General features: G+C 34.1%; 1 protein-coding gene across 1 annotated transcript in view; it reads left to right on the top strand.

Annotated features, from left to right (window-relative positions):
* The first annotated feature begins 10069 nt into the window (after positions 1-10069).
* Positions 10070-27539, top strand: part of LOC119072811 (zinc finger protein Gfi-1b) — a 29786-nt gene continuing 12316 nt past the window's right edge. The window contains exons 1-4 of the mRNA XM_037178105.1: positions 10070-10328; positions 14484-14634; positions 14711-14863; positions 14927-15414. Of these exons, the coding sequence (XP_037034000.1) occupies positions 10233-10328; positions 14484-14634; positions 14711-14863; positions 14927-15414 (888 nt within the window). The 5' untranslated portion in view covers positions 10070-10232. The remainder of the gene's footprint in view (positions 10329-14483; positions 14635-14710; positions 14864-14926; positions 15415-27539) is intronic.

Below are 27539 nucleotides of genomic sequence, written 5' to 3'. Positions count from 1 at the left end.
TACATTTGCGGTTTTTGTCGACTATGAAAGTTGTTTTTCCATGTTAGTGGCTTTGTTGTCAAACGTGAGCCTTACTGAATAGTGACATTCAAAAACGGGACACGTCACATTAGTGAATTATAAGGAACATGAATTTTCACTCGTTAAGCTACGTTAGGCTGGCGATGTTTTTAATTTATCCAAAAACGTCTATTGACATCGTCAACCTCTTTGAAATTTCATTTCTCATATAATTCTCTAATGTAACACGTGCCATTTCTGCATTTAACTGTTCATTATGTACTGGATTTAAGAAAGTTTACAAATAGTTCTTCATGAAAGTTTCAGTATGGTTGGTACTATCAAGGTGGTACATATGCAATGCACGCTGCTCACCAATTTCTCTTAAGCCCAAAACATACGATCAATTTTGCGTTGATGAGATCAAATGTCAGAGAACACAATCTGGTTTATCTGATAATTTAACGATTCTTCTCTTTTGTGGAAATTGCGACATTTCTAGCGGTTAGTCGAAAAGATTTGAATTGATAAAATCCAAATAATTTCTTTTAACTTTGTCGCAATATGTCGTTGAATCATTCACCTTTTATGCGATGTACAATTTGTCTGCTCAGTATAAAAGAAACGCAACACATACATGGAATATAAGTAGAGTGGTATCCTTACTTTACACATTTTTGTATCAAAAAGCACAACCACATTTTATTTAACGAAATCGACTCCCTAATAATTTTTAAATTGAAATTCTCCATGCCATATGGTGAATCCGTTACATCTTATTATAATGAAAAGTTAGTTTTTTGTTGGCCAGTTCAAACCAAATTATTTACGATGTTGAAACTTATATTGCAGCAGTAGGAAAAACTGATTAATATTTTTCGAAAATATTTGCCTAATCTGTGACGAACGCTTGCAATTAATGAAGAATAATTCAAGACAAAAGTTCAAACCAATTTACATTTTCGTGCCGCCAGTTAAAAGAACTGTTCGCCCATGGATGGTTTAAAGTTGTGCTGTCAGTTTTTTAAAAGGTAGAGAGGTAATTGTTATGTCAGCTATTGTAAAAAGGGGGTTATAAGTTGATCTATCTTCTTTGAGTGTTGTGGGAGGAAGTACTCAGTTGAACAGTCATCCATATTAGAAAAGGGTCACATACATTCGCTGTCTGTTTTCGCTACGTGGCGATCTGTGGGTACCTCTCTATGGTGACGGATAAGGTTCTGCTTCATCATTTCTTTAATTTACTTTTTTCCTGAATCGTTGTCGTCCGACTACTAAATATTACGACTCCACTGCATTTTTGTAGCAAAAAAACAACGTCGACAAGTTCTTTGCTGTGGGTCAGTTCTTGTGACCGAGAAATTTTCTTGTAATTTAAGCTTTTGGAGTGAAACGTTGTATACGCATCTGTTATGAACGGTATACTTTAGGCAATTTCGCGAGCTGTAGTCCGAACGAAGTGATAGTTATTTTCATAACGCATGCTAAAAAAGCCTCTTGTCTGACCCGAAACTTCTTATAGGTTCCTTAGTAGGGTCCCATTGGGGTTTGGAAGTATCTACGACGAATTATGAGAAGTTGAAATGTTTAAGTGCTTATATTGAATCGTAGATGCAACCAAACTTCCGTAAGCTCTATTTGCCCTGAAAGTAAATGCAATTACCTTTCTAATGACATCCCACACGATCATGTACGTTTCGTGTATCTCGAGAAATTTCTGTAAGAAAAGTGTAAGTTTTCGGTTTTTGATCACCTCACACTAGCCAGGCAAGCTGCGAATTTTTTTTTTGGCTTGTCAAATACCTTACTGGGAACATATAAGAAATTCCTCTAAATGACGTGGGAAATAGGCGACGAAGACGCGATATTTCAACACTAGTTAGGAAAATAGCTATTTCATAACCGATTCAAGAAAAGTCTTTTTCTCCCCTTCGCTGAAACTTTGGAAGCATTTGTTGCGAAAAGCGTTGTTTACCTTGCGAAAAAAAGTTGAAAGTTGTGGCTACAAACAACACCCTCGAAGTGAATATTCCAACATTTTCAGCGGAAAATTAAAAACGAACAATTTTCTAGTATGAGTACGTTGGACCATTCACATCATTTATGGTCATTTGTTGGCCATTTCTTTACTTTTTTATATTCTGTAAAGGGAAATTTTACTAAATTTTAAGAAACAACGACTTTCTGAAGTAATTCCAATAGCTCAAAATTATGGTCGAAAATCAGTGGATATTTTGTTGGCTCAGTTCAAAATGCTGAAATAAATGAAAAATTTGAAAATATTGGTTACTTTAGTCGAACCATCATATTACACAAGCTAGTCAAAATACACTCTCACAACGACTCAACGACATATTTCGTGTAAAGTACCTGTCAACAATTCGGAAAATATGATTGTATATCATGGTGACAGGGCCATCATCAGAGTTTGTACCAAAAATAGGTATCTTTCAAAAGTTCAACATCTGTTCTCGAAAACGAGGTCAACTGTTAGCGGCGACTTTGAACTTGTCTTCTATTATATAACAAAGTTTAGTGTTAAAACATATGAATTAAAAGATTTTGCATCAATAAATGTACCAGTTTACCATAGACAACTTCATCCTAATCAAATCATTCACCTGGGTGTAAGTATTATGTCCTTTGGTAAGCACTTTTGACGATCTACACAATAGAACTAGAATTTTAATTCCGTTGCATGGTTCCATGTGTGTAATGTGTTTTTACACATGTCTTCTCAATGCATTTATCAATTTTGTTGTTATTAAATCACGAAAAGACGCACTTTACAACATACCGCCTGCCTCTATTTTATAATCTTCTTTCCGATTAAACTTCTTTTTTTTATAAATTTTTTTAAATCTCAAGACATTTATACACCAAATTATAATGTGAATATCAAAATATCTCTACAACAGTCTAAAAATAACCCAAATAATTTCCAGATTATTATATTTAAATTCATGAGCCATTGAGAGTGCATATGTTGTCTGAAGAATATGTGTATATAACCGTGGCCGGAGAAGAGAAAGGATACTTGAAATTGAGGTGCACGTGCCAAAGTGAGAAGGCACGCGCACGCTGTAAGTCAGTTGGAAGACAGGTGTATTCCTCCGGTTAACAAAAAAAATGTTTTTTTTTTCTTCTTGTATATCGTTAAATATTATCGAATTGTTAAGGTGAAGTGGTTTTTTTTTTCATTCATTCTTCATTGAAATTCGGCCTTAAAGTGAACGATTATAATGTTTTGTTGGAAGCAGAAGTTTCTTTCGCTGTATTTTATGAATTTTTTAAGAGAAATTATCGTATTGGTATTCGTCTTCCTTTGTAAATCGATTGTACAATTGAAGCATAAATCGAGCCGGGAGGTGCGGGAAAACAGGAAAAGTAGAAAAATATGCAGTTTTAGCAAACATACTCAATTTTCCTGAAAATTAAATATTTTCTTTCGTCTTGTCAATACCTGTCATTTGACATATCACACACCATTTTTGAGCGAAAACATTCGGAGGTATGTTTGAAAAACCAGTAAAAAAACTGGCATAACAAGCAAAACATGCTGTTTTGATTGCTTTCTCGTCAATAGCTACTGATCAACAAACATGACTTTCCTAAAATTCTTTGATATTCGGATTCGTCTCGTCAATACCTACTGAAACAAGTGAAACTAGTGAAACAAGGCAAAAGGAAACAAAAACACTGTTCCGGGAACATGACTCCAAAGTTCTGTTCTGTTTTGAGTCGCGACAACGTTTTTACGCTAGAAAGTTAGGTGGGCACGCAAAACAGAGGGAAACAACTTAAAGCTCATAAGTTTTTTATGTTGAGTCTCAAAACAGTTGGCGTATTTGCCTGTTTCCAGTGGTTTTTCGACGGAACAGTGCTTTTGTTTTGATTTATTTTGCCTGTTTTTCACAAGTTTTTCAAGTACATCTCTGGATGTTTTGAATCAAAAATTGTGTCAGATATGTCAAATCAGAGGTATTGATGAGACGAAGAAAATCGTTTTTTTGCTATTGGCTGGAAGGCAAGAAAAACTGCATATTTTCCCACTTTTTCCTTTTTCCCGCACCTCCCCGTACAACATTAAAAGGTATATGTAATTACGAATTGACCAACAAATGTTGGCAATGTACACGCTAATTTGACTCAATTTATACAACGGCAACGTTCTGTGGATACGTTACAATCGTACAAGAATTTCCATTCGTATTTCGTATCATGCATATACCTACGATAACATTAAAAATGGGATTTAGTCCATTTCAAACCGTAAAACAAATGCACATATGGGCAAATTTGCGTTGGTAAAATATAAATCCATCACAACAAATTCATTCGGGGTCGATTGCGCACATTTTTCTTTTGTCTCTCCATCGTTCGAATTAAACCAAAAAGGCGGCAGCACTTTTTCCATATTACTATTCATTGTAACGTCAACAAATAACCCAGTCCATTTTATAAATACTTAAATTTTAAAGAATTTAAAGGTCCGTTTAACTTTTGGGGTGACTTTTTCGTATAATTATGTTGATGTGTGCTCATCGTTCATCCGTTACTTTTTCAAATTATGCCACAAAACGTTGATGCCAACACACATTTGATACTTTGTTCGTTACATTCGTATATATATACATTTCCCTCTTTTATATCGCTTGGTTCCGCGTGCTGCTTGCGCGTGCCTGCTGTCATACCTAATGCAATATATGCGGAAAAAAACACACACACAATACAATAGACTCTGTCAATTATGAGAAATTTGGAAATTTGAACGATTTATGATTTTCAATAAAAGTATTTTTGTTTCGTTGGAAGATTTATACAGTTAGAAGCTACTGGGTTATTAATTGAATACAGGAAAAGAGCAAGACTACATCAGACTTTGATATGTATGTGGCTGCGTACTTTTCTAAGCTTTATCTTCACTGTCGTTAATTGATTCATTGTCTGAACACAAATTGCTGCTTATATCGCAGGTGATAAGTGATAACGTCTTAGTGGTTCTAGGATTTTGAAAACATTAATTTTGGCAACCTCTTCACAAGTTGCTTATTATTTCTAGATTGGTGCCACAACTTTGCATAATCTGTAACTTTTCGGACGTTATCACCCATGCTATAAAGTGCAACCAGTATAAATTAAGCTTAATCATGCATCATACTCGTCAAATATTAAGATCATTCGTCAAATAGAGTTGCTATTCGAAAGACATGACTAGTTCTTCGTTCAGGGTTAGCATTCTTTCGACTGACTTATTTAGGAAAAGCTTCTGAGAAAGAACAAAAGAAGCTTTTCCAATAGAAGTACACCGAAAGAATCCACGCCATTAGTCGTATAAATTTATACGTCAGAGAGAGCTTTTTTCTCCTTTGCTACGATCTGTCAGTTTTTCTATTTTGCGATTTAGTATGGAAATGAAAACTAAAATTGAGATATCTTTGCTGTTTTAAGTGGTTTTTCACATTTTTTTGGACCAAAATGTTTTAAAATGTGTTTGGAATCGTTTATAATTAACAGATTGTGTGAAAATATTTTTTCTATTTTATTATTTTGTTAATGTCAATCGATTCCAAACACATTTTAAAACATTTTGGTCCAAAAAAATGTGAAAAACCACTTAAAACAGCAAAGATATCTCAATTTTAGTTTTCATTTCCATACTAAATCGCAAAATAGAAAAACTGACAGATCGTAACAAAGGAGAAAAAAGCTCTCTCTGACGTATAAATTTATACGACTAATGGCGTGGATTTGGCTTAATACTTCTTAAAGGTTTTTAGACCCGTACGAAGTAATGGGGTCTTATAGGTTTACGCATACGTTTGTAACACGTCGAATTGGACTCCCTGAGTAAGGGGAAACCTATTGTGGTTGTCTAGAGATGCCAAATCCGCGAAAAAAAAATGTCCGTCTGTCCGTCTGTCTGTCTGCACGATAACTTGAGTAAAACGCATCCGATTTTGAAAATTCTTTTTTTTCCCGTTTGGTAATGTCAAAAGACAGGCTAAGTTCGAAGATGAGTGATTTTGGATCGACCCCTCCCGAGCTGTGGCCCAATAAGTGCTTTACGGTTTTTCGAAGATATCTCCGGACATTTAAACGTTAAACTTGTAAGTGATACGTCAAATAAAAGGTATTTACAATACCGATCGGCAAAAAAAAAGTTTATGGAAATCGGATGACCGACTCGTGAGTTAGACCCCTTGGTGTGAAACAGGCACAGGGCGGCAAGCAGTTTTTGTTTGTAGGTCGGCCACATTTCAACATATTTCGTCTGTTTTAGCTTTATTAGATAGGTATTGACCGTACCAATCAGGGAAAAAAAGTTTTTGAAATTATGTTCTCCGGAGCGTGAGCTAGGTCTCTTGGAGTGAGCTCTTATCTGGCTACTCGGCCGTACAGTGAACGTGGAGTATTTTGTCAATATCTCGAGTAAATTTTGACCGAATTTCATGATTTTTTTTTTGTTTGAAAGGTATTAACGAATGTAAAGCGTCGGTACTATTTTCGGTTTCCTAACAAAATGGCTGCCGGCGGCCATATTGGATTTTATTAAAAGTGATATAAAGTGGGAAAAATGGTACTTAGAGTGTTTCTGTTAACATGGAAATAATTTGTTATGTGTGTGGGGTGTTTCAGGCATTCCATATATGGACATCTATATATACCTATATTCACCTATATTGAGCTATATACAGGCATATAGAGCTATATAATAGCATATTCATCTGTGAAATGTTTATTTATAGGAAAATATAGGTAAATATAGCGGTATATAGCTGTTTAAATAGGAATTTATGAAAGTTGACTTCGTACGGGGCTGTCTATATTGCCTCCGGCAATTTATTTGTATATGCTAACAAGGCAAAGAGTGGATAATGTAAGTGATTTAAAAGAAAGAATAGTTTTTCAGCAGAGAAGAAAATGAAGTAAGAGAAATGAAGAGTTTCACATTAAAGGCTTTTGATACGAATAGGTGTTTCGTACGGGTCGGCGTTAGCTATGTTTTTTTAGTCAAGTCCGAGGTCAAGTCACAAGGGATACAATATATTACTCACTTAGAAGATCCATAACAAAAACACTAAAAACAGATCGAGTTTGTCCTGTCATCTGTTATCGACAACCACAGCAACAATAAACGACAAGGTCTGACTAATGAGGTCTTATTATAGCAAAAAGCATGTTCGAAACAAATTAAGTAAAAGATTTCTGATATCAATCTCTGACAATCTCTGATCAAATGAAGTAATAGATGAGATAATAAAACTGTCAATATGCTTGCCGTCTGTGACATGTTAAAAACTTGAACGGGTCGTTTATCGTTATTTGTATTATTTAGAAAAATCCATTCATTAGACATGGTAGTAGTCCATATTGTCAATATACCCGAACTGAACAATTTTGATTTTTTTTTTTCAGAATAAAATTTAATTTCCAATCTGCAGTGTTTGTCATTAACAGTCACCCATTTATGTTGTTAAACAAAATAAGCAAATTATTGTGGCTTCACTTACCCTCCACACACACCGAATATAAAGGAGTATTACTGTAAATGCTCATTCATATTTGAAAAGGTAACCGCCCATCGTTCCCTCTACCAAAATAAAGTAGGTGTTTCTTGAGCAAGTAAAATGTTAGAAAATCTAATACATACCGGCATTGTATGTGTTCAACGTGATATAAATCAAATAGCAAAAGGTAAAATCAAATATTATGTAAAGCGTTCGTTCGTTCGTCGAGTTGTTGCATGTGGTAGTGTAAAAACGTTTCTGCGTTTTCATTATATACCGTAAAGATGAGTGAGAATATTGCTGGTGTGAAATTTGCATTTTTCTGTTAAACGAAAGCATTTTATATGTTCGTTTCCGGTCTGGTCCTCAAATCGGAAACTGAAACAAAGATTTAGTTTTATTGTTTTTCGGAAGAGACCATTAAGGCATTTAGAGAGGTAATAAAATCTGATTGTTTGTTGTAGCAATTGGTTTAAGGTGTTTTGGTTACATTTTTAATGATCATGAATATTCAATTGGATAATGATCATTTCCCAATGACACAGACATTCTTATCTTATATGGTGTACGTACATTGATTTAGCCCATCATGAATGATATAAGTACCTCCTACTTGAGCCTCATTACGTAATTGCCAGTTGCAACAAATTTTATATTCTTCAGGCAAATTATATCATTTCAACAACCTATTAAAGCTGATCGAAGCGTTTTCAAAAAATGTTCGCTGTTCTAGTACGTTGAAGCGAAAAACGTACAGAAAATTCATACATTTTCGGTCATTTGTTCGCTTCGCTCGCTACTAGGCTCAATAAAAAGAGTAACGGAGTAGGAGGTAAATGCAATGTGAAAATTAAGCCCAAATGTAATAGACTTTTGTATAATTCTAGTACATTTCGTCATAATATCACTGATGTCCGTGCTCTATTTTTTGTGAAACAGTAATGACATTTCATGGATATTTTACCAGATAGAAGTTATCACAAAGAACAAAGTGCTAAAAAAATTGTAGCGCCTCTACAGTAGGTTTTCTATATCGCAGTGAATTGAGTCGATACAAAAGGTAGCCTTTGGATTGCATCAGAACAGTGTAGACGCAGTAATGCTAGAGTTCTACTTACACCATTTTGCCTCCGTTTAGCTAAACCACGCCTCTTTTTAATTGTTTAAAAAGTATACTAAGACCATACGGAGCGTAAACGGAGTAAGTGGAAATCAAGGCTAACTCTAGCTACGCTACACTACACATAGCGACCCGAATGACACCTAATTTAAAAAATTTCTTTTGTTGTACTGTCAAACTTGACAGAAGAACAATAGTAAAATTTGGATTGGGTCTCTTTCACAGCGTTATATGTAACTGCAGTAATACTCTACTTCCAATAATTTCTTGTATCTCGTGCCGACGACACTGCGTGTGAAGTCGGCTGGGCATAATAGATCAAACATTTGTTTTATTTATACGAAACGCCGATGATGTGGATGGTAATGGTGTCCTGGTCGGGTTCGGGAATAGTTCATCCTGCTGAAAACACACTAACAATTTTACGTGACTAATATCGACAAGTATGCTGCCTTTTCCATTGTTCAAAGGATGTTACTAATCAGATTACGATGAGAAACGCAGCACAATTGTTGATTTCAGCAAATTATTACGAAATTATTTTGTTGTTGACGTTTGTACTGTCAACTTCCTATGTGTAATCGTTCGAAATAAATCTCGACATTTTCACAAAATGACTACATCAATCGCAAATAAACTGCACATAATTTACATTTTATTCGTATTTTATACTAGCCCATTAGCGGGGAAGAACAGTACCTCCGAAAATCAGGTCATTTTAAAACATGTGCGGTCTGTCGATTAAAAAAATGTATTCTTTAAGACAGAAGCAAATATTTGTATTCTTATCGAAGTTGATACAGATGTTATGCTTAAAAAGGTGTCACAAATTTTCTGCGAATCGCACTGTGAGGCTACTCTACCCGAACGCTTATGTATTTAATGTACTAGATTCATACGTACTAATCATCGCATGAATCTACGAACAATCGATTTAGTGAAGCATCAATGAATTGAAACAAATGTGTGTTACTGCAATGTTCTTCTGCTTTAAATCGTAGCACAGACATCTTAATGTTCCATCACCGCAAGTGGTATCATTGCTTCCGGATAAATATATATTCACAAACTGCCGCCTTTTTCTCATTCAATATTCAATATTTCCAATTTTCCGTTACAGATTTTATTTAATTTTTTTTTTGTACCAGCTGACCCATAATAACCATTTCTCGAACAAAGAATTCGTAATTAATAAAAATGGATTAATTTTTTGTTCTCTGTTCTTTTTTTGAAATCAAAAACACATTGATGTGACGCCTAAATTAAAACAGCAACTATGAAAAAGGTATACATAGAGAGATGGCTGAATGTGTATTGGTTGAAGCCCGCATGTTCTTTAAAACATCGAGAAATATAAAAACACTCAAGCGGTATAATGTTCAACCAGGTATATATCATATACGTATTACCTTTCATTCTATCTTCAACGATTCACCGAATTCAGTCAGGTGCGAGGCACCGAATCACACGGGCGTGTTTTATTCTCTGTTGTATTTTATGAAGGAAAAAAAGAAGAATTTTGTTTTCAATCGGCAGTTTTGATTTTCAAATAATTTTTTGATTTTTTTATTTTACCTGGTTAAGTTTAAAAAGTGAATTCTATGAAAGCGAAAAAATATTTGGTCAACGAAGTATTCGAAGGTTTCAATTACAATTGTGCGACGAAAGTGACGGATTTGGATTATTTTGCCGATAAAGTAAGTTCAAGAAGTTTAACAATTAAACAACTTTTAAACTCGACAATTATAATCGGAATAACCGTCGGTTCATGGATTTATCAGTTCTCATCGTCCTAATAACTTGTTGGACTTTTAAAATTTCAAAATTTATAATTCAGAGAAAATATTGCGACGTAATCTATTCCTTCATTTGTTCAAAGTACCGACCTAATATTATATACGAAAGAATCTTTTACTTCATTTGTTTCACCATACTTTTTGCTATATAAAATGTTATTAACCGGAGTTCGTCGTTTATTCCTATGGTCGCTATTGATAACAAATGATGAAATGAAATTATTGTTAACATTCGAAACATTTACCTTCGACCAGAAATATATACAAAAAATGATGCAATTCCTACGTTAAAAAATAATGTTATTGGAGACAATTAGTACCCCAAAAATCTTTCATTTCACTAAGATTGTATAATTCAATCGGATAAAAATTTCACCAATTTCACCACACAAATCAACAAAATCACATTAAAATCCTTTACCCAACAATAACACTAAAAAGAGGACCTCATTCCCTTCCACCGCTTTCCCAAAAGATATAAATTAAGTGATAAGGAAACAATTAACTAATTAATTTCGTCTACATCTATAATTCCACCAACAATTAAAGTCGACAGTTCCGATTGACTGTCCAACTTTGTTTAATTGATCTCGATTTTGAACTAGGTCATTATTAATCATTCATGAAGAAAGATATTCCATTACGATGTATTAAAATGATTCGCTGTACCTTAATGGGTATAGCACGTGTGATTGATCACCACGGATATTGTTAATTATGCTGAAGTACATTTAATTAGTAATCTTTTATAGAGATTGTTGACACATATCACACCGTACTGAAAGATAGATTTTCATATTTTACAACCCTAGGGCTGTAAAGTTTTTCTTCGTCTTTGTTTGGTAGTACGTGTTTGAAAGCTGTGTGTGGATAAAAAATTGAAAAGTCATGTTTTCGTATGAGTAGTGGTATTATTGACCTCGGCTTCACCTCGGATAAACAAACTTCACACAAACACATAACTCTTCGACTTCGTCACACTTTTTCTCCGTCCAGTATGAAACTATTCGTACCACGGACTAAGAGTCTTTTTTAGCGTATGTAGCTCTCTCACGCTAAAAAAGACTTTTGGTCCTAGGTACGAAACGTATCATTATTTACCATTTCAAGGAAAATTTATTAAGCCAAGGAATAATTGCCCATAGAACTTAGTCACATTATTTTGGCCAAGACACTCTTCGAATCTATTTTTTACGATGAAGCTTCTTCATTTTGTGCATTTGCACAAAAGTGAGCCAACATGACTTCATGGCAGAGTTGGATCGGTTATCCGAAAAACCGAAAATTTCGGTTCGGATAGAACCGAACCGAGAATTTCGGTTCGGATTGAAATACTTTGGTTTTGTCGTAAAACAATATGAAATGAAGGCAGACTTGTCAAAATTGATTGATTTCATTATGAACAAAACAAAAAGAAGTAAATGGAGCAATTGCATGCGATTTTTATGAGAAAACGAATTTGACAAGAACTTATGAGATTTTCAATTCTCAATAAAAGTATCATGCAATTGCTCCATTTACTTCTTTTTGGTTAGTGCATAATGAAATCAATCAATTTTGACGAGTCTGCCTTCATTTCATATTGTTTTTCGACAAAACCAAAGTTTTCGGTTCGGTTCAATCCGAACCGAAATTCTCGGTTCGGTTTAATCCGAACCGAAATTTTCGGTTTTTCGGATAACCGATCCAACTCTGCTTCATGGTAAAAAAAATCACTTAACCTGACACAGACGGCAAGCATACTAACAGTTACTTCATTTGTTTTGAACATGCTTTTTGCTATATAAGACCTCTTTAGTCAGAGCTTGTCGTTTATTATTACTGTCGTTGTTGATAACAGATGACAGCCGTCTGTAACAGGTTGAATGATGTCTCGGTCAAAACCTTCAAAAAAAGTGTATGAAGCGAGCTTTTTGAACATAAGTTTCTTTGATTGGTCTTTGAACCCAGGGTTTGAATGGTCAAAATATCATTCATCTTCATACAAATTACAGCAAATTAAAGGGGTTAATTACGTGATTACAGAGACTCTAACCTTTACCAAAGATCGAAAATGGTTGATCCCTTTACAAAAAAAAAATGCGTTCCGATCAGTTTTAGACTTAGTAGCTATAACATATTTTATCTCTTGTAATGTCATGATATTCACAATTTGAGTGTCACTTTTAGAATCAAAATGGGCTAGATTTAAACACGTCATTCACAGAACGTACGTTTATTAACTGAAAATTTCGATAATTTCTCATTTGCGCACGGCTGACTTCGATAATTTCACATTTATTCACGGAAAACTTCGATAATTTCTCATTTATTCACTGAAAATTGACAAATTCTTGACAGTATACTAGATGTGTGTTTTATTTGTGGGGAATATGAATGAGTGACGGCGTGTTTATGTTTCAGTTTGATTTTTTAAATTTGTTTTTTATGGTGATTATGACATTACAGGAGATAAAACCTTGTTCCTAACACATTAGTAAATGGGATTGTTTTGCGCACACGATGTGTTGCCGAACTCGCTTCGCTCGTATCGGCAATCTCACATCTAGTGCGCAAAACAATCCCATTTACTACCTTATTATGAAAATAGCTATAATTAGGTCGACATAGGGCCCGAAACAGATCAGTTCAATCTGGTTTATTTTAAGATTAAACTGAAAGTTTGAATTTTTTCAATTTATTTCAAATCAGATTAGCTTCCTATTAATCTGAAATTTTCATTTAAAAAAATCTTAGATCCGATCCGATCAGAACTGGATCCAAAAAAAATCGATCAAAAATTTTCACACTCAGATTTAGTTCAAAAGTGATCTGATCTGAATCTGCAAATTTCAGATCGCATTCTTTCAGATTCAGTTCAGGTCAGAACAATCTGTTCCGAGATCTAGTTCGAAGATCTAATCTATTTTTGCTGGTACATCTAACAGGGTGCATTTACAGCTAGTTGACCTCGTGCCCACAAAAGACTTAGCCATAACAAAAACCCGATTAACACTGGAATTTAGAGTGAGTTTAATTCTCGAAAGAAAAATCTCCTGCGAAAGTGTTAAACTCATCATCCATCGCATCGATCCATTTTTGACTGTCTTCGGATTGCAATGCTAATTGATAACTGGTCGGTTCCTTGATTGACACGAAACAATTTCCCACTTCCATTGTTTCAGACAAGAAACAAGAAACTGGGCCCATAACCTGTTAAAATATGTAAAACCAGTGGTGATCTCAATAAGATGTTTATTGAACAGTGTCAACTAAAGAACTAACTGATAACAATAATAGAGAGATATGCCGATGCATATCGATGTTACATGAAGATATATGTGTACGTAAATCACAATATTCAACAGAAAGCTTAATGAACTTAATCCACTCAAAGTTTATAAATAGACATCAAACCCTTTTTTCGTCTCATTAAAACTTATTTGTTATAAAAGAGACTCGGTGGATTGAATGTTATCGAAACTTTACGTACTCCACATAATAACTAATTAATTATACAATGCGTAGTGAAAGCCATTAGCAGCAATTATTGATGCCTAAACGTACAATAGTATACCCGAAGAACTTATTACAGTTGTTGTCAAATTAGTTTAATTACACGCTTCCAACTTAACGAAGAAAAAAAAAAGCCAACTGCTACCTATGCAACTACCTACTAATTATATGGGTAAATTGAAGTTCTGATTTGAATAGGATTTATTTCATCAACATGGCATAAATTATTCAGAAATTTACTTTTATCGATAAAGGGTTATTCAAGCGATTATGAAATTAATAATTAAATGGAATTAGCTACAAATTCTCGGGTATTCGTGGGAGGAATTATTTAAAAAAAAAATTGAAAAAATTCCACAAAATTATTTCTGTTTATTTTTGGATCGGGGTAATGTTGTCAACAATTTGAATACTAGAACCATATAACCGACCAGCAACCAGTATAATAGCTACTAAAATATGAATTAACATTTAGTTAATTCAGTGAGTGTGTAACGGTGCAGGCGGAACTTGTAAGACTCGTCGAGAGTTTACTTTTAATTTACCTGTACCTTTTTTCAGATGGCCCATCTATCTCCTCCACCCTCACCACCAGTCATACAAAGTCAAAAATATCCAATCATGGGCCACTTATCACTCGAAAAGAACACATTACCACTGATGGAAAAATCCCAGTTTGCCGCTACATTCGCCCACAAATGGAATACAAGAGGTTTGTGTCACCCATCCCGAAATATCGCGCCCATTCATCCACTGACTGTGTATATAACAATGAACCCATTTTTCAGATATCTCAATTCTGTACAATCCCTTGCTCTATTCGAATCCGTTATTTTGGCCTCCTCTTTTTCTTCCATATTCACATGGGGCATCACAGTCTCCTCCAAAGTCACCACCAACTAGAGACTACACATTAACTCCGGAAAGAGACGATCAAATTGGTAAAAATTGATTTTGGATTTTGATAGATTTGTAACATAACCGGTCGTTGTTTGTTTGCATAGATGACGATGTTCCTTTAAATTTGTCAACGAAACCATCGATCAGTACCACATCGTCACGGAATCTACCTAGCGCCCTAATCTGGTCACCAGCTAGTATGTGTGAAAAGGAAACGGCCGAATCGGACAATAGTTTAAGTGACGGAAAATCGTATCCGAAACGCAAAGCTGACGGTGATAATGATCGTCCGTCGAACAACAAACACTGTCGACGGAGTGAGAATAGTGATGTGAAAGAGTTTGTGAAAAATTATGAAAGTGATCCGTCGGTTTACAGTCCATTTAGTTCAAGAAATTTGGATTTGTTTTCGCATTTCGAGAAAAACACAGACATGCTGCGACAGAACCGCACGGATATTTTTATCGTTAACAATAATAATGACTTTTTTGGTGACAAAGAATGTACACGACCGGATTCGACGGCAAAAAATGAAAATCTTAAAATGGCTGGAAGACTGGAGGACCGAAAGCGGGAACATCGATGTTTTCAGGTAAGTTTCTTGCGCAAGAATTCGAAATAAAATTTACATTTTCATATTTTGCCCTAATATCGCGCCTATCAATTAACTACAAAAAGGTTCGTTCACTATACATGCATTGAACTCTTTCGAAACCGTTTTCAATTATTCGAAAATGTAAAGCATGAGCAGAACACACTTTTTCGTTTACTTAAAATTATTAATTGAAAACCAAATGAAAAGTCAATAGTTTTTCGAAAAAAAAAGTTTATTAAAGTTGTATAGGTACTTCGTCGTGAAAAAGAAAAAAAAAATTGTTCAAACAATTCATTCAAGACGCTGTGCTATTACTCAGCCTTTCCACACGAAATTGAATAATTAATAATTTTGTGTGTCACATGCTACATACAAGATGTGTAACAATTGGTCACGGGTGAATCGAGTGTAAATTCAAGGAGTCAACACCGAAATTTACTGGGCTATCATTATATGCTATATCAACTTGATCTCAAAACTTTTTTTTTAAATAAATTTTTTCAGACTAAAAAAAGCCTCGATTTACAGTGAACGACATCTCAAATGTCTCACTGTCAAATTTTTCTGAGAATTTTATTGTGTCATTGCGCAAATTCACAATGACATTCTCTGAAAAAAATGACAGTGAGACATTTGAGATGTCGTTCACTGTAGATGCAAAAAAGTTGTTCATTTGTCATGATGTGAAGGGAGTTCTATTCTTTATTAGACAATTTCATGTAGATCTTCATGTAGACAAAAATAATTCAGGTGAAAATATTACACATTCATAGAAACCTTTTCATTTCTGACGTTTTCCATTCTGTAAAAATTTCGAGTTGTCTTTTCGATTTCCGTTGGGATCAGACGAATTTTTTTTTTTGGCTTTGTACTACTAAGTCTCCGTGTTTTTAATGAAACGATCTTACTTAAGCTGTGATTACGTGCACGAGATGGATTTAACAACGATTTTAAGGAATAAGGGTGGGGGTCTAGAAAAATTTAAAAATTCCGTGAAATTCATTTGATGAAAAAGGGGTATTCAAAAAGGATATCCGAGTTCTCCTACCTTCTTTGTCCACACGGAAAAAACACAAAATGTCGATGTACGTTTGAGTCGATCACGTTTTACGTGTGGGTCGCAAATGCTACGTCTCGTACGTAGTATGTACATCGAAGTCGTAAAATTCTACGTCTGCATCGTACAATAAACGGCTGAGTGAACCATTGGTTTTGTCCTCACTCAACTACAATGTACAAAACCAATGGTTCACTCAGCCGTTTATTGTACGATTTAGATGTAAAATTTCACGACTTCGATGTACATACTACGTAGGAGATGTAGTATTTGCGACTCACACGTAAATCGTGATCGAATCAGACGTACATTGACATTTTCCGTTTTTTCCGTGCACTTGAAAAATTCGACTTTTATAGCAGAGCGTAGTTCAGTGAAATTGTTTCTCTAAGTTTCACCAGTTTCAATTTCGTGAAGTTTTGATAGTTTTATTGAAAAAATCCATTAAGTGTTAAGTTCAGTAAGATTTAGATTACAAAAATTGACCAAAGGTAAACCCTGGTCATAAAAACAACAACAAACCATACAGGGTATATAGGGTAAGCGTACCAATCCTCGGACTATAATGAGTCGTCTGACACATATTGCTCCCTCATTATTCAAAAACAAAAAAAAATAATGAAAGAACAATAGGTTCCCAAGGACTGATCCTTGTCCGAGAATTGGTACGTTTACCCTATATGGCGTTTAGCTAAATTTCACTAGAATTTCACCAATTTTGAGGAGTTCGTTAGGCTGTTCTCATAAATAAGTGAAATTTTTTCCAGGGTTTCACTAAGTTTCAATAAAAATGACCAAAATTTGTCTAAAATAGATCTTGCTCTATTAACTCAGCTAACATTTTCATTGAATTCAAATGAATTTCTTTTGCCAAAATTTGATAGAATTGATAGAACGATCAATAAATTAACAGAAGTTACCAGCATCCGTTCGTTAAAAATCCGTTTTTAGACCCGTACGAAGTACTGGGGTCTTATAGGTTTACGCATACGTTTGTAACACGTCGAATTGGACTCCCTGAGTAAGGGGAAACCTATTGTGGTTGTCTAGAGATGCCAAATCCGCGAAAAAAAAGTCCGTCTGTCCGTCTGTCTGTCTGCACGATAACTTGAGTAAAACGCATCCGATTTTGAAAATTCTTTTTTTCCCGTTTGGTAATGTCAAAAGACAGGCTAAGTTCGAAGATGAGTGATTTTGGATCGACCCCTCCCGAGCTGTGGCCCAATAAGTGCTTTACGGTTTTTCGAAGATATCTCCGGACATTTAAACGTTAAACTTGTAACTGATACGTCAAATGAAAGGTATTTACAATACCGATCGACAAAAAAAAAGTTTATGGAAATCGGATGACCGACTCGTGAGTTAGACCCCTTGGTGTGGAACAGGCACAGGGCGGCAAGTAGTTTTTGCTTGTAGGTCGGCCACATTTGAACATATTTCGTCTGTTTGAGCTTTATTAGATAGGTATTGACCGTACCAATCAGGGAAAATTTTTTTTATGAAATTATATTCTCCGGAGCGTGAGCTAGGTCTCTTGGAGTGATCTCTTATCTGGCTACTCGGAAGTACAGTTAACGTGGTGTATTTTGACAATATCTCGAGTAAATTTTGACCGAATTTCATGATTTTTTTTTTTGTTTGAAAGGAATTAACGAATGTAAAGCGTCGGTGCTATTTTCGGTTTCCTAACAAAATGGCTGCCGGCGGCCATATTGGATTTTAGTAAAATAGAAATATCTTGGGAAAAATGATACTTAGAGAGTTTCTGTTAACATGGAAATAATTTGTTATGTGTGTGGGGTTTCAGGGATTCCATATACGGACATCTATATATAGGTATATTGAGCTATATACAGGCATATAGAGCTATATAATAGCATATATTTATCTGTGAAATGTTTATTTATAGTGAAATATAGTTAAATATAGCGGTATATAGCTGTTTAAATAGGAATTTATGAAATTTGTCTTCGTACGGGGCTGTCTACATTGCCTCCGGCAATTTAGTTGTATATGATAACAAGGCAAAGAGTGGATAATGTAAGTGATTTTAAAGGGAGAATAGTTTTTCAGCAGAGAAGAAAATGAAGTAAGAGAAATGAAGAGTTTCACATTAAAGGCTTTTGATACGAATAGGTGTTTCGTACGGGTCGGCGTTAGCTATGTTTTTAAAATTTATTTACTTCATTTCGTACTCTTTATCTCAATTTATCCCGAAGAAAAACTGAACCAAAACGCAATTTTAGTTCCGTTCCATTCTAATGACATCGGCAACTATTGTTAACGACATGAGAATGGTTGGCAAGAATGGTTGAAATGCGATGAAAATTGGAAATTTATGTGAACAATATTAGAAACGTAATAATAATATTCATAAAAAAAAAGCGCTAAACTGTCTAGACGTACCGGCTTGGAGCACAATGAATCGTATTTATAATAAATAATAATTGTATCGCTTCATCCGGTTTTCGAAATGAAAAGAAAATGAGTGTGGACTGAATCTACTTAAAATTCACTAAATAACAGAAAAGCAAAGAGATTAATTCTTTTTCTTCTTTTTTTTAGAAATTTCTTTACTTCCCATTTTTATCTTTTTTCGCCTTTAAATTATGTGTTCGTAAACATATATGTGACAACAATAATTAGTATTGTTAAATTATATCGGCTACGGTATATTAAGAAATGGTGTGGTGTGTTTCATTTATATTGTCATTATATTACTCTTCGACTCTGTGTTCTTCACGTTATTAATAAGTGTTAAAAGTCAAAACATTATCATTCTCCAAAACGGCTCATTTAAATCACAATAGTAATTCAACAAATTTATGGTATATCGTGGTACGAATAATAATAGCTCCCGGGTTTTTCATCTTTCTCAAGACGAGAAAAAATAAAGAGTTAAAACTGTTTGTGTATACGTAATGTATATGGCCTACCATATCGATATATAGGTTTCTTCTTTTCATTCTTATCACTTCCACTTGTATCAATATTTACGTTCGGCGACATTATGGGGTATAAGTAAAAAAAACCTGTAGATTGAAATGACTGCATCGGGAATATCTGTATATACACAGCATAGATGCGCGTATAGTATATATATACCAAGGTATAATGAATTTATGTTGTAAAATGAAAATGAAAATGATGATGATGGATAACACACATATATAACAACACACAGGTATATAGTAGATTGAGAAATGGTTTCGTTGTGCTCGAAAATAAATATCGGTAAATGATTTACATAATCAAATAAATTTTGAATTCGTAAAACCAATTGTTTCAATAACGAAAAATATTGAATGGCATTTAATGTAATTTCATTTTTCGGTTTTTTTTTCTTCTTCTTCGTCTCTTCTGAACACTGTTACAATATATATATAGACTATTCACCACCTTCAGCACCCATAATATCAACAGTTTAATGGCGTCACATTGATCTAATATATTATTCATATTGATATGTGTGTTCGGGTCTGTTGTGGGATGAAATGGAAAAAACGGCTTACACATCTTCTATCGTGGTTTGTTTGATTTTAACATCGGATTAGTATTTAATACCAATTCAAATAGAATGTGTTTTATTGAATAAATGAGATTTTCTCAACAATATTTTCTTTTGTTTATCTGTTGTGTACATATGCAGTGACGTCAATTAATAATTGTTATTGGAAAAATAGTTACATTTTTTTCGGGTCCCAATAAATAGCATTTTATACTCTTCTCGCTCCATATCATTGGTGGACAGAAAGCGTATACAAATTTCGTATCTAGATATTGGTAGAACGTCGATTTATATATCCGATAACTGAAATTGAAGTTGAAGATGTATATTTACGTGATTAATTATGATTCATTGAAAAATAATTGAGAGTTTTATTTGGTTGTTGCGCATTGTTTTGAACACCTTCAAATATTAAAATAATTTTGAATCAGCATATATGACTTCACGTGGTATAAATTTAGGATGTTTAATCAAATGTTGAGAATTATAAACAACAAAGTTTAATTAAAGATTTTTCAGTTGTTTCAGTGCTCTAATTGACGTAGACGGCGAATTAATATTATTTATTTTTCGGGTAAATGAAGTCTCGTATTAATTAATGAGATGACACATTGAAACCAATTTTTTTTTTTACAATAGCGCATCTTTGGGTCCTGAAGCCATTTGAGAACTCTTATACTTAATCTGGAGGAATTTCATTTTTTCTGATTTTAGACACGGTTCAGTAGTTTGCGAATACGTAATGTGACTCGTTGAACATATCAAAGCTTAATTTCGCTATAACGGGCCTCTCATTAAAGACTTTTCGTTAATTTTTCGTTAATTTTTCGTTAATTTCTCTCCACTTTCATCCTATGTTTTCTCATACTTTCTGCTGATTTAGATAGCAATGTAAAGTAACGAAGAATTTCTTTTCAGCTCTTTTCACATTGGGTAAAATGTCAAACTTGTGAAATGAATCAATCAAAGAAAATTGGTAGCAAATGCAAGTTTGACATTTTATGACAATAGGAAAATGGCTGAAAACCATAGCATATTACTATACAATGGAAGGAATTTGATATTTCGTATCCAGATGAGTAAAAGTGTCCGAAGGCTTTATCCCGAGGTACTTTTACTCATCGTGATACGAAATATCAAATTATTTCTCGAGTGAAGTATGACGTTTTCGTTTACGAAGGACTCTATTTTCCCTCCCTATAGTAAAGGAATAGAAATTTTTCGTTATTTTTACGTAACTCAAGAGTTATACCATTGCGAGTATCTATTGTTGAAGGAGGCATTTACATAAATTCAAAGTAATCATATTAGGCCATGTAATAACAAATTGTTTTTTGTTTCATTCGTCCTGAGGATTAGGACAAATAAGGAAGTCATTTTTACGTGCTTATTTTATTCATACGCTCTGGTAGTTCTAACAGGTTATGGGCCCAGAAAAGAATAATCTAAAAGTAAAAATGGATTTGAATGATAAAGTAACGTTGACGGAACGGAAATAACTATTTCAATTGGCGCTACAAGATGGAAATGTTGCTCATTGGAAAGGGATGCTGGAAGGTCATTAAGGACGATAAACCTGATCCAGTAACTGATGCATGGACGGAAAAAGATGAGAAAACTCACGCTCTTATCGCCTTGTCTATCGAAGATGATCAAATCGGTCATATTAGAAACTGTAAAAGTGCGAATGAAGCGTGGATCTCACTCAAGGAATTCCATGAGAAAAACACACCGAACAGTCGTGTGGCAATCCTGCGAAAATTGATGACAAAGAAGTTGGAAGAAAATGTTGACATGGTGACTCATGTCAATGAAATGAACGAACTCTTTCAAAAATTGTTAGCTCTCGGTGAAGAATTGAAACCAGAATTCATTCTCAGTGCGACTTTAATTAGTTCGCTACCAGATAGTTACGATGCGCTAGCAACAGTGTTGGAATCTCGTGATAAAGAACTTACTTCGGGTATTGTATGCTCAAAGTTGATTGGTGAATACCAACGACGAAAAGAAAGAACTGCAACTGCTACAAGTGAAATATCATCAGCCTACAAATTGAACTCTACTCCGCGAAAAGAAAAGGAAGATAAGAAAAGGAAGAAAAGAAAAGAAGAAGAAGTAGAAGAAGACCTAGAAGAAGGAGAAGGATCTGAAGATTAAGGATTTTTTTTAAATTGGAATTTATGTGAATGAGAAGAAGTGTTGAAGGAGGCATTTACATAAATTCAAAGTAATCATATTAGGTCATGTTATAACAAATTGTTTTTTGTTTCATTCGTCCTGAGGATTAGGACAAATAAAGAAGTCATTTTTACGTGCTTATTTTATTCATACGCTCTGGTAGTTCTAACATCTATTTGATTTAGTTCTTTCACCGAGGTGGATAGAACCTTTAGAAAGTAGATGTTCACCGATTCACAACTGATTTTAAGTTGTGGGATTTTTATAGGGGTCTTGTTTTGCACACGAAAACAATTACATTTTCGTGTCCGAGCTGATTTTCTTGATTTTTCTGATTTCTGTCTTTGCCATTTTAAATAGCAAACGATATGAGTGAAAAATCAGAGAAACGGAGAGGAAGAGCAGTAACAGAGTAGATACGAAAATGGGATTTAACATGCTGCTACATACGTCGAAAACCGTACTTTTCATGTTTCAAGCACTACTTTCGACGCCCTCAGCATGAAAAATCCATTACAGAGCTCGGGAAAAAGATGAAAAGTCTTGTTTTAGTGTGTTTATTGACCTCGGCTTCGCCTCGTATCAAAAAACTCAAACGAAAACTCTACTTTTCATCTTTTTATCCCTAGTCATGTAAATGACTATTTTACGTGGGCAAAGCAGTAGGTACATTTCAACCAATTTCGTTCACTAACAGTTTGATCTTACAACTAAAACTCTTCTGAGCGTAAAGTTGAAACCAAAAAAAATGTTCCGAAATTCCCGAATTTCGCTTCAACGTGTCCTAACAAAATTTTGGCTGGAAATATCAAAATTTACCAGTCAATGTTACCACCAAATAGTCAATGTACTCGACTCAAATAACAGAAAATTATCATCAAGATTTCCATCTGTTAAAATACAAGTTTAATCAAAGAGAAGTGAAGCCACGAAAATTAACGTGAAACGTTTTACGAATAACAGCGCCTGTCTCTTCGATGGCGAAGAAAGAACAATATTTTCAAATTGAAGTTGATGCAGTATTGAATGAGTATTAATAGAATATTTAGGTTGACATTGTCTACTGATGTACCTACATCAATCTATTTACGCAAATGAAAATTATTTTTAGAATAAAAAGAATTTCAATTAGAAATACGAGTCTCACGCAGAACTGTTTAATTTTCACATAGTCATAGAACTGGAAACGTTGGTGGAACGTGGTCGATTCAAATTGCATCCAGTCCACACACTTTAATTATGCTTAAAAGCAATAACAACAAACCTAATTACGAAACATTACCCCGTTGATTTAATTATCTCTATGTCCGTTGTACTTTTAATTCACTAGATAAACGATCAACATGGCACGTGGCGGGTCGCCCATACTCGAAAGCTTCATTAAAATGTGTCGGTTTTTGATTAAATTACAAATTTGATTTAATGGGAAATTTTGTTTTGTCCGTTTTTGTCCGAAATTGTCGACTAGTTGTGTAAATAAACGGAATATCCTTTTAATTTGTTGTTATCATTACGAACGACCGGATTGCGTCATTAAATCAATTTATGGTAGAACATAAAATCGAGCAATTAATGGAACACAGAACCCGAAAAAAAAAACTTTTATTTTTTGATGGTTTCGTTGTCCGTGTTTAATCAAATTTTTATGGATATCTTCATGACACGACAGAAATACAATTATTAAATTACAAGTTGATGTAATACACTTGTATATCTAGATATTCACTGTTGGATTGAGTGATGAAGTACGTATAATATACTCTACCCTCCTGCGAAAAAAAAAACACAACGGAAAACGCCACAAGAACTTTCGGCTGGCATTTTAATAATTAGTATGAAGTGATATATTAAATTATGTCATGTAAATCGTGTTCGTCTATTTGATTGTTACATTAACATAACATTTAATGATGTTATTTAATCAGTGTTAAATTTTGTATCATCGTTGGAATTGGGTGTGCTTACAGGGAAAATTTTCACAAAGAAAAATTCCCTGACATTGCTAACACTATCTTCAACAGTCCTCACAAGAGTTACTACTGGTGATGAACAAATTACACCAAAGAATCAACGTTGAAAAGACTCTGCTCAACTCAGTTTTATTTCAAATTACAAATTCAAAATTAATTTCCCATTTTACAGTAGGCAATCAGATCGTAAAATGACCCAACCGAATCTATTACTTCAATTGAAGTATTTCCAGCTACTGCTCCTAACATTAACATTGCATCAACACTGAATTAACAAATGTCAAATGTGGAGTCTTTAGTGATAAGAGCCACAGATGAGGCGACATAACTGCACGGTCAATATCGTCAGGAATGATATTATCGTTTTTTAGAAACGATTAAAAAACGATATTATCGTCCAAAAAAAATTCATCCAAGACGATAATATCGTCTAAAATTATAAATTTTAAAAATATTTTCAGGACGATATTATCGTTTTCTTGACGATATTATCGTTTAAAAAAACGATAATATCGTTTTTAAACGATAATATCGTTTTTAAACGATAATATCGTTTTTTTGGACGATACTATCGTTTTTTTGATGATACTATCGTCTAAAAAACGATATTATCGTCCAAAAAACTTTCATCCAGGACGATAATATCGTCTAAAATTATAAATTTAAAAATATTTTCAGGACGATATTATCGTTTTCTTGACGATATTATCGTTTTCTTGACGATATTATCGTTTAAAAAAACGATAATATCGTTTTTTTGGACGATACTATCGTTTTTTTTATGATACTATCGTCTAAAAAATGATATTATCGTTCAAAAAACGATAATATCGTTTTTTTTGACGATAATATCGTCCTGGATGAAAATATCCGCTGGACGATATTATCGTTATTTTCTTTTTCTGAACAAATTTATCGTTATTTTGGACGATATTATCGTCCTGTGCGATAATTTTTGGGACGATAATATCGTTTTTAATGAATTTATTTTTTTTAATTTGAGACGATAATATCGTCCTGGGCGATATTATCGTTCTGGATGGTTGTTGAAGACGAAACACAAAATCTTGTAGATAAACACCTTTTTATAGACGGCAAATATATATTAAAAATTGGTTCATTTGGTTCCGTAAATTTAAATTTTATATAGAAAAATTACACAGACTAATTATGAGACGATGCGAGAAAAAAAATTAACTCCTAAGTTCCGACACCGTTCCGGCGCCCGGCTCGCATTGCGGCCCTCCGCTTCGCTCCGGGGCAATGGGCCGGATCGCTCGGCGTGTTAAAACGCTTTTTATGTACAATCAAAGTTGGTATTCATTTCGTAAAAAGATGAATTATTTAGGGACGAACTAAACGCCTTTTTTAAACACTGATGTGTAGGTGATTTCCTCTGACAATTGTTTTTCGATATTTTGGAAGAGAATTCGGTTCTTGCTGCACCTCTGAGTAAAATTGAGTCCTGGACAATATTACCACCCAAAACTAAACGATAGTATCGTCCTGGGCGATATTATCGTTTTTTAAACGATAGTATCGTCCTGGACGATATTATCATTTAAGAAAACGATAATATCGCCCAGGACGATATTATCGTTTTGGACGATATTATCGCCCAGGGCGATATTATCGTTTTAAACGATATTATCGCCCAGGGCGATATTATCGTTTTGAACGATATTATCGTACAGAAAACGAAAATATCCATTAGATTTTCTAGAACGGTAATATCGTCCAGAAAACGATAATATCGTTTTTTGCACGATAATATCGACAAGAAAACGATACCATCGTCCAGACAATATTTTAGAATTTTTCAATTTAGACGATATTATCGTCCTGTATGAAAATTTTTTGGGCGATAATATCGTTTTTTTGGACGATAGTATCGTCTAAAAAACGATAATATCGATTTTGAGACGATACTATCGTCCAAAAAACGATATTATCGTTTTTTTGGACGATACTATCGTCTAAAAACGATATTATCGTTTTTTAGACGATAGTATCGTTTTTTAGACGATAGTATCGTCCAAAAAAACGATAATATCGTTCCTGACGATATTGACGGTGTGGAAATGTCCCTCCACCGAGCCACCGCTTACGATTGTATGTTAAAGCCGGCGGTGCTGCGACTGAACTTGAAACAAAGAGATCTCCTCTAATCTTACAGGTCAAAAAATCAATTGTAATTTCGACGAGAATCACCAATTTCAATGACAAATTACAGTAATAGTGACAACAAATAAACAATTCACATTTTCATTTGTTTCGTACCATCCCCCTCTGCATGCATACCTTATAAGTTCTCAGTTTCGACAAAGTAAAAATAATTACGGCCAAACACGCACATTCATAATTGTATTATCAAATAAATAAATTCTAACCTAATAACTTGAAAAGTAATAATTAAATAAAATACTTGGATGGATGGATATAATCTATAGCTTAATGTAATCGCGGATCTTCATACCCCCCCAAAAAAGTTGAAGTTTTTTACTGTTATTGATACAGGGAATTATTGTTTGAACTTGATGATCAAATGGATATTGAATTTTTATGCGCAATACATAACAACGAAAATTTTTTTTTTTTTTTTTTTTTTTTTAAAAAAACATGGCATGAAACCATGTTTTGACACCTTTATTGGTATGCTATAGTACAATCTTAACTTATATGTTAATTTATTACTATTGATGACAAATGTTACCAACTGTCTCTCTGTTAGAGACAACCAGCCGAACGTGTGTGAGTTTTTCCATTCCATTGATTGGATCTCATTTTGATGATGGTAGCATCGTTCACTGCGACATCTGTATTTCAGCAACCCAGACCTTGAGAACATTCTCTTCAACGACATAGCCAAGCACCTTACTATATCGCTTGCTTGATTGCTGATTGAAGAGCTTTTCCCATGATAATACCGACCAGAAATTCTATGAGAATGTCTTCTACGACGTAGCCAAGCACCTTACTAAATCGCTTGCTGACTGCTGACTGAAGAGCTTTTTGTTCCCACCATTTGCTGATAGATGGCGATTGGTGTCTGATGTATTCGCTCGTTGGATTCGTATATCACATAGCATTAATAATTTTTTTATTAATGTGTCAGCGATTTCGAACTTACGAACTTTCAGCACAATAATTCAGTGTGAGGCTAACGACTTACACACTGCGCTATTGAGTCGACAACAACGAAAATGGGATTAATTGCGTATGAGTCTGAAGTTCAGACTCTGAACCATTCAATTAACGAAGATTGATTTATGTAAACAGTTTCAATAGGTTTCGCATTACCTTTGACAGACATTCACGTCTTCCGTTATCAACAGCGGCGTCAAAAATAAGCACTATATGACGTGCTCTTACAATACCTTGGTAACATCAGTGTTACAAGTAATGAAGT

Source organism: Bradysia coprophila, assembly GCF_014529535.1.
Source record: "Bradysia coprophila strain Holo2 chromosome IV unlocalized genomic scaffold, BU_Bcop_v1 contig_84, whole genome shotgun sequence".
In the NCBI taxonomy this organism is placed as follows: domain Eukaryota; kingdom Metazoa; phylum Arthropoda; class Insecta; order Diptera; family Sciaridae; genus Bradysia; species Bradysia coprophila.
Note: the sequence above shows the minus strand (reverse complement) of the source record. Positions and strands in the feature narration are given on the sequence as shown.